At 31.8% G+C, this 9336-nt stretch overlaps 1 protein-coding gene across 1 annotated transcript; it reads right to left on the reverse strand.

Annotated features, from left to right (window-relative positions):
• Positions 1-588: 588 nt before the first annotated feature.
• Positions 589-2273, reverse strand: LOC129877765 (protein PSK SIMULATOR 1-like). Its single transcript, XM_055953292.1, has one exon. It carries the CDS (start codon positions 2117-2119, stop codon positions 722-724), a length of 1398 nt encoding a protein of 465 aa, XP_055809267.1. The 5' UTR covers positions 2120-2273; the 3' UTR covers positions 589-721.
• Between the last annotated feature and the right edge of the window lie 7063 nt (positions 2274-9336).

Below are 9336 nucleotides of genomic sequence, written 5' to 3' on the forward strand. Positions count from 1 at the left end.
ATGAAGCTTCAAAGGTGATTCAAGCAGAGATTCCGAATTTACAAATCATTCAATTCATCCATCCGCCATGGGCGTTGACTCAGGATTTTTGTGACTCAAGAGTTCGGATTCTTGTTGATCGTTTCAACAGAGTTGGTATGCCTCCAAGTATCGGTTGATCATCTGCGATTTGATTTCCTTTTAGTACAAATGAATGAGTGTTCTTGTTGATTTCCTTATTTTCTCTTGATTCCTTTGTTTTTGATTTTTACTTAAAAAGTTTGTTTGTCTGTACTGTGTCATTGTTTTAATTTGTGTTTGTAACTTGTTTGGAAATGGTTTCTATGTATTTGGACAAGTAATTTTCTTTCTGAATCCTTTATTTTGGATTCTTTAGTATTGCGTAATACTAACATCCTGATGAAGCCCCGGTAATGGATAGGGTTGGAGTCATGGTCAAACATAATCATACACTTGATTAAGAATAAAGTTACGTTTTGATAATGATGATAAGCGTTTAATTCTAAAAACTGATATTGTGGTAAGGACATACTCAGAATGAAACTATTGCAGGAATCTTGATAAAAGAATTAGGAAAACTGGAAAAAGTAAATCAAGAAATAGTATTTGTATAAAAAAATGTAATTTCTTTTCCACAACCCAATGAATTCTAGCTAATATGTGCCATGGTCTAACTACATGACGGAAAAAATTTCACCAATTTTTTTTCAAGAAACACAAATCACGATTCGCTCCATTTTCGATTCTCACACTTGCAAATGCAACTCAATCCGACTAAAATATCAGCAATGGCAGCTTCCGTCTTCTCTTTATCCGAATAATGCAACGTCTGCAGCAACAAAACTGAAGGCTTGATATCGAACTTTGTCTTCTCTAAATTCCTTTCGAGCTGCCAATTTATAGTGTTGTGAGCCAATGGTGCTAACCATTCCATTATTTGCTTCAAAGCATCCCTCCACCCTTCAGCCAACGACTCGTCCTCATCCATACACTTCAAATTCTTGCTCAATTTCGATCTCACTATTTTTTTCAGGTTCCCCGGCAACATTTGGTACAAATTTTCTCGTGAATTAAGGTCTACGGATTCAGATGGATTCGAATACTTCTCTACTAATGTGATCACATTAGCATAACGCAATGCGAGCCCTGAACCGCCCACAGTTAAAGGCCCTGCTGCATGAAACACCCTGTTATTTTTCGCCAATTTCTCTGCTCCAAAACCTTCGTCTTCACATAGGAAAAATATCGATTTTCTGCTGTAAAATCGAACAAGAGTTGGCTTAGACGACGTGGGGATTGGCCCTGACCGAGAAATGATTTGTTCCCTAATTGGCTCAATCAAACAATTCTCTGGCTGGACTTTGAGAATCTCTTTCTGCTGAGATGAACGCATGTTGCGCAAAGAAAGTGAAGAAAGATCAGGAATGTATGGGCCAAATACGAGGCAAATTCGAGCATATATAATGCAGACAATTCGCGCCATGTGACCAACGCTTTTGTCAAATGTTTGATTCCATAAAGAATTCACTCTAAATTGACGAACCTGTTTCCTCTGTTTTTCAAGTCTCTGATTAAACATATCCAAATTCACTTTCTGTAATTGCCCTGATGCTTTTCGTTCCTTCCACTGTTTCATTTTCCGTTCTGATACTTCCAATTCCGCTAGATTCTCCAACGCAGCGTATAATCCAGACGTAGCATTGATCAATTTCTCCATTTTATCAACTCTTTTCTCAACGTCTTTTGATCCGTATTCCAATTTCCCGAAATCAATTATCCCCAACTTCAAATCGGTATATACAAGATCAAAGCCATTTAGGCCAAAATCAGAGCATTTATGGCCTAATCTTGCTACTGCTGCCGCGGCTTTATCAAGATCTTCAAGCCTCTCAGCACACGCGAGGCTTAAGAGAAATCCTTCGTCTTTCGAATTCAAATACGATACCCCACGAGACTTCATCTCTGTTTTGAGGTTTGAAATCTCGGAATTGGATAGAGATTTGTATAAACAGAGCAATCTTGACATGATTTTCGCCGTCTCAAATGCTAAAATTCCCATTTTATTGACATCATCTCCCTTTTTTGAGCTCTTATTGTTGTCTGAACTGAGCCAACCCATTTTTGCAAAACCAACTATTGAAGATAGATAGATATAGATAGATAAAAGGGTATGTTATAGCAGTAACTTTTTGTTTGTTTGTTTGTTTTTTTCTAGTTTTTTTGGGTGAGAAGTATTGATAAAGAATGGTGGAAGCTGCAAGAATGTTGAGTGTGGAGATGGAGTATATATTGAGGAGGTGGAAGAGGGGGAAGAGAAACAGCTTGGAATGATCTTCATTGGGTGGGGATTGGATTAAGTTGACGCGTTCGGACGGTTGGACATATATATATTTTTGTTTTATTTATTTTTGAAATAAGTATCAAAATACACATAAATTATCCTTTATTTTTGATTTTATTGGGAGTGTGATAGTTTAGATATGAAACTCACACTTCCAATAGTTTAGATAAAGAACTCAAAAAAAAAGAATAGTTTAGATGTATTTTGACACTTATCTCTTTATTTTTTAATAGTAACATGCAAAGAGGCGCAACCAAGAATTCAAATAAAAAGGTTAAACGAAAAAAAACGGTTTTGATATTCAATTTTAGAATTGAAAAAATTATAATTAGAAATAATTCAGATTGAATTGAACTTTTATATGTTTGGCTTGGATTAATCGATTTGGCTGTCGGATTTTTTGGTTTGACTTTTGAGTCTTTTTACGCCGGTAAAACAATTAACAGGTTCAATTCACTTAATAATTTGCTCCTTAAAATGTATAATAAGAAGTGAGGTCATCCTGTCGTCTATGCCGTGCATTTTCATATTAAATTTAATACTCCTTCATTTCAAAATAATTGAATTATTGGAGTATTTTTTTAGTATTCAAAATAATTGAATTATTCATTATTCAAGATAAATGTAGGAAATTTTTTCCAATTTTATCTTTCATTAATTAAATTTTCAAAGTTGAATTTCAAGAATGAATTAAATGAGTATTGAGAGTTGGAGTTTGAAAAGGGCAAAAATAAAAAAACATGACTAATTTATATCTTTATTTATTTTTTCTTAAAATATATTTCATATTTCAATAATTCAATTATTTTAGAATGGGAAAAATACTATATAATAGATAGGTTGGGTACTAATCTATTGGGCGTTTGAAAATTCAACGTATTAACATTGGACATATATAATATAATGAATACAAGACATAAAAAATTAGAAATTTTGGATATCTGAAAATTTGTAGTACTAAATCTCATATATAAGGGTTTGGAGATATTTGGATTTGACTTTTTATTGCATGTGTTAAGGGATGGATGCCACGTATGAGGAATCTGGTTTTGTCAGTTAAGAAACAGTTGGATTCGGTGATTATTTTTTTTACTTGGTCTTATTTTGGTCCAATATTATACACTTTCTAGGCTCATTCCAACGTGGTAGATATAGTTAAGTTAGAATTGGCTATACCAATGATGTATACTCATTTCTATTTTAAATTAATAAATCTTATTAAGAGTTGTCCTTTTAAACCTTATTATTCGAATGGACAAAGAGCAGAAAATAAAGTAGGAAAAATCAGTTTTTGAATATTTAGGCATGGTTTATGCCATGATCACTATAGGTTTAAATTATTTTTGTGCAACTTGTTTAGGATAGAGTAAGCGGTAGCAAGGAATTCATCTAAATCCTTTTCTTCAAAAATAATATGATATATATAAAATTTAAAATATTTTATTATATATAATAAATGTTTGAATCGATATTATATTAGCGTTACTTTTTCAGTAGACGAAGAGATAATTTTTATCCTTGAAGGGTCATAATGAGCAAATTAAACAACACTTGGAACAGAATAGAGCGTAAATTAATTGTACAATCAACATATACTAGTAAGATATGCGTCAATATAGTTTAACCCGCTAAGCTGAAAGCAAAGGAAAATATGTAATCGAATATTTATATCAAATAAATAAATATATTATGTGTTTGTATATATTATTCAACACTAATCATAGTTAATTAATTCATGTATTCACTTTATTAAATCATTTAATCGTATGGTAAGTTAAATTTATTTGGTATAAAGTATAAACAATTGATACAAATAAGTATTTACCAGAAAAAAATGTTCCATCTATTTTAATAAATATTGCATAATTGAATTGGGCACGGAATTTCAATAAGAGATATATACGTAAAAAAACTCATGATCATATTGTCTAACATTTGTCTCACTATAGAAACTTATCATTAAGGACGTGTTTGGTTTTCCTAAAACAAACATTTTCTTAAAAAGTACATGATTTTTTTTTTGATAATTAATAAGTAAGTAAATATATATATATATATATATATAATCTAAAAAAATATTATGAAAACGGAGTGCAGTACGGGGGGAGGTGACGGGATGAGGTGGTCATGGGGTGAGATGGTCTAAATTGACCAGACCAAACCCTCTTGAATTACTTGAATTAATCAAATATATACAATGAATATGAATGGTTCTCTGTTGCATTATACAGTTTAATGTCTGCTTACGTTTTAGTTCATTTTTCTCTTTAGTTATCTTGTAAGTTTAAATAAATATTCCATCCTTTTCCGTTAAACTGACCTTATTTAATTTTAAATTTCCTTCTAAATTTGAAAATGATTTAACTCAAACATCCTACTTATCATTATTGACACATGACTTAGAACCATGCACACAAATGCAACAAATATCAAAAGTTTCTAAAGTCTAACTCCCTCCGTTCCTTTTTATTTGTCAAAGTTTGATTTGACACACCTATTAAAAAAATAATGATTGGTGTATGAATTTATCATTTTACCCCTATTAATTGATAGAGTTTTAAATATATTTACTCACTATATTTTTCAAAAACATTAACTTCATGTTAATAAATTGAGGGTCTAATAGAAAAAAAAATTGTCCTTCCTTAATTTGTCAAAAATGATAAGTAAAAAGCAAAATCAAATTAGGAAATATTTGACAAGTAATAAAAACGGAGGATATATAAGCTATGACAATTAAAAAAGAAAAAAATAATAATTTGATGTACTAAAATTCCCGCTAGGCATGAGATTAGAAAATAATCAAACTACAAGGATTTATATGTTATAACTATGCAAATGTTATTATCATGCTATGTTAGCAACATGTTTCAAGAATCTTTCATTTCTTTCTAAAATCTCGTGCACAATCATATAAGTTGACATAAATTGAAAACATGAAAGTAATAAAAAATACTTCCTCTTCTCTATTTCAGTTTATAAGACATACTTTCCTTTTTAATATTAATATGTTCCTAAAAGAATAAAACTCTTATATATATATATATATATATATATATATATATATATATACTTAACTTCAAGAAGCCATAATTTTATCTTCTTCTTTTTTCCGAAACTCTTAGGAAAATCTGTAGCCCTTACCCTTTGTGTTAACATTGGATAAATTCGTTCATGTATTATAGTTTGTAAACCGCACATGAGATGTAAAATGTATCAAGCAAGCCTGGTACAACGAACTCAACTGAAAAGACGTTAACAAAGGAAATCAATCAATTTCTAGCCTCTCTTATAATACCACCTATGTATTTCACCAACTCAACCACCCTTACGACTAAAAAAAAATAGATGATGCATTCTCTTTCTCAAAATTGATTTTTTTAGAGCCACTGATCTAATTAATCTCTATGCACTGTATTTTTTATTTCTTAACTAATAAGTTTCATTCGAAGGAATAAAAGATGCGAACTTAAATGAGCACTCAAACATGCAACCGTACAAGTCAAATCCCTGTGGGGATCCTCACGTATATTTTTACCGGTCTATAATTATATATATATATATATATATAACGGAGTTAGAGTATCAGTTACGGATTCGATAAAATTTAATAATTTTGATCAAAATTCTATATTTTATGAATTAAAAATTTACTTAACAATTACAAATAATTTATTCAAAATTCAATAACTTATCTTTTTTAGAATCCAGAACCAATAAGGTCAAAATTCCGAATCCACCTCTTCATGTATAAAGAGAAAACTGAAAAAGGATGACTCAATGTGAAAACTTAAAACATACAGATAGACAAATAAAATTGAATAATCAGTGTGAAACTTAAGTCCATGTTTAATTATTGCCTAGGCGATATTCCAATCTTCATAGTTATTATTGTCTAATAAGATAATTACCGACATGTCAAATCTAAGACTAATTGAATTAATTATTAGATTACTTAAACTAACGATATATACAAATGCTAGCGTGCACGATTAACTTTCATAATCATATACCATGACATTAATCACCGATTATTATTTTTACGCATTTTGCGTTGATCAAAGAGTTTATCACATAATAGTCATGATTTCAACTTTCATTTTATTATACGATACTAATCAAGCTACTTTTTGCATTAAATTGAAATACAGCATATTTATTCTGGTTTTAACCAAAAAAATAAACAAACAAAAAATGGGAGAGTCACTCAACTTTATGTAATTGTCGTAAAATTAAGTCACTAATCAATTTTTTTGAAGCAAAAAGTAGTCACTATTATGTCTAAATAAGATAGGAAGGCATGAAACTATTTGAGTGACTTTTGGTTACAATTTTTTTTGTTGTTGCCTGAAAGGTTCCAAGGTATAAACGTTGGGTTCAATAATCTAGTGACATAAAATGATAATTTGGTAAAATTGAGTGACTTTATGTTATAATAAATAGTTTAGTGAATGAATTCAGTTATATTTAGAGAAAATCGAATATTTTTTTCATTACAAAAAAATAATTTAATAACTATGGCGCAACAAAGTAAAAATTGAGTAACTATGCATGAAATTAACCCTTTATCACATAAGATAAATTAATTATTTTTTTAATGTTTGACCATAATTTAGTATTCTATTAAAAAAGATGTATCACACATTATTTTTGAAATGTATTATGGGGCAGGTGACATTAATTGATGTTATGTGGTGGTACAATAATTGGACTATAACGACCTGAAAACATAGAAATTTCATATATTTGAATTCCTATAGAATTATTGTTGATACCTTACAAGAATTTTCCAAGAAAAATTTCATGAATATATTATATATGTTGACTCACTGGGAACATGGAATTTTGTATTGTAGGGCCGCGCTAAGATAATGCATTTTTTGTGCTATTTCTCATCTTGCAAATCCTACTAACAAAGCAAGTTAAAACTACGAAAGGGAAACGTAAAGTTAACACTTTTTTCTGAAATATATTCAAACGTGAAATGTTATTGTTAACAAATGTTTGTTACGATGTAGTCATTTTTAACAAAATATTTAATGAAAGTTAATTTCTTGTTTTTGGTTATACAAAATATTCTCTCCATCAGAAAGGAAAAAAATGAGTTCCATTATTGATAAAATAGGAGCTGTGACTTAGTAGTTAGTTAGAAAGTTGTTAGTTTGTTATAACTAAGAGGTTAGTTGTAACTAATTAGTAGTTAGAGAATTGATAAAATATCTAGGATATAGTATATATGGACACTTTTAGAAGTCTACTGAAGTACTTTTTCATATTCTTCAAATACAAAGAAATGCCCTAATCTTTCTCTTCATTCTTCTTCCTCTGTATCATTACTCTCTTCATTACTGTCTTCATCATGGTATCAGAGCGGAAGGCCATAGATATGGTCTAGATCGAGCTACGTGAAAGTCGAAGCTGTCAAAACCAGTGAAGAGAAACAATGGCGGAGGATCTGGACAACGAGCTGCCGGAGAAGCTAAGTCACAATCATCAACTATATCTGAGTGCATCAGACACGTCCGGAGTGGTGTTGGTGTCTATTCAATTAACGGGACCTGAAAACTACTCGGTTTGGAGTCGCTCGATGCGAATCGCCATACTAGGACGCAACAAGCTCGGATTCATCAATGGAACATGTAAGAAGGCTAATTTTGGTGTGAATTTGACAGATCTGTGGGAGCGATGTAACGCCATAGTTCTGTCATGGATAATGAATTGTGTGTCAAAAGAGTTGTTAAGTGGAATTGTGTATTCTTCTGATGCGAGTTCTGTGTGGAATGATCTGAAAGAGCGTTTTGACAAGGTGGATGGATCGAGGATTTTTCAGTTGCACAGAGAAATTGCAACCACAACTCAAGGTACGAGCAGCATTTCTGAATATTTTACGAAGCTGCGATTACTGTGGGCTGAGTTTGATAGCTTAGCCCCCTTTCCTGGATGCAATTGCGAGAAATCGCGCGATTTCGAGGAGTTTATGAAGAGACAAAAATTGTTGCAATTTTTAATGGGACTGAATGAGTCATATGAACAATCTCGAGGCCAGATTTTGATGTTGGTTCCACTGCCATCCATTAACCAAGCCTACTCTATGATGATTGAACGAGAGAGTCAAAAGGTTATGGTCAATGCGACTGGATCATCCATGAATGGAGAAATAACAGCTCTCATGACAAGTCGAGGAGGAAATTTCAGTAGATTCAAGAAGAATATGGATGCGCAATGTGATTATTGCAAGTTGAAAGGTCATCTAAAAATAGATTGCTACAAATTGCATGGTTATCCTCCAGATTACAAGTTTAAAAGGAAACCAAATGGTGTCAATCCTATTCACGCACGTGATGGAGATCCTAGAAACAATGGCTACCAGGTAAGAAGAGAAGAACCTAAAGGAAGAGTGTATAATGTGAAGGAGGAAGCTTCTAAGTTTCTTGAAGGTATTAGAGGCACGAAACCTGATATTGAAGCTTACAGAGGAGTGGCTCTACCTCAGGGCAATTGCAACCAGTTAATGAGATTATTAGAGGATCCTTATCGCTACAATCGATTGATACAGTTTTTGGACAAGGAACAGCAAGGAGAAACATCTTCAGCAAGCATGGGCAAGCTATCAAATGCAGAATCTCATAACATGGAAGGTAACATTATTGCATCCAATGTGACTGTACATGAGGAATCAGATACTATTTCAGCATGTTCTGTAAAAGATAAAAGGGAGGAATGGATAGTAGACAGCGGAGCTACGAATCATATGACATCTAATAAAGAGCTCTTACAAGAAGAGCATACTGTTATTACTGATAAACAGGTGCATCTACCTAATGGTGAGGTAGTAAATGTGACTCACACTGGAAATTGCGAAATCATTGATGGCCACACTATAAGCAATGTGCTGTATATACCTGACTTTAGATATAATCTTTTATCAATCGCCAAGATTACCAGGGAGTTATGTTGTTCAGTCAATTTCTTTCCTGAATTTTGTATATTCCAGG

The sequence above is a fragment of the Solanum dulcamara genome, chromosome 12 (genome assembly GCF_947179165.1).
Source record: "Solanum dulcamara chromosome 12, daSolDulc1.2, whole genome shotgun sequence".
NCBI classification, from domain to species: domain Eukaryota; kingdom Viridiplantae; phylum Streptophyta; class Magnoliopsida; order Solanales; family Solanaceae; genus Solanum; species Solanum dulcamara.

Coding starts and splice junctions, on each gene's coding strand:
- LOC129877765 (XM_055953292.1), bottom strand. CDS start 2,119: ATGGGTTGGCTCAGTTCAGACAACAATAAGAGCTCAAAAAAGGGAGAT.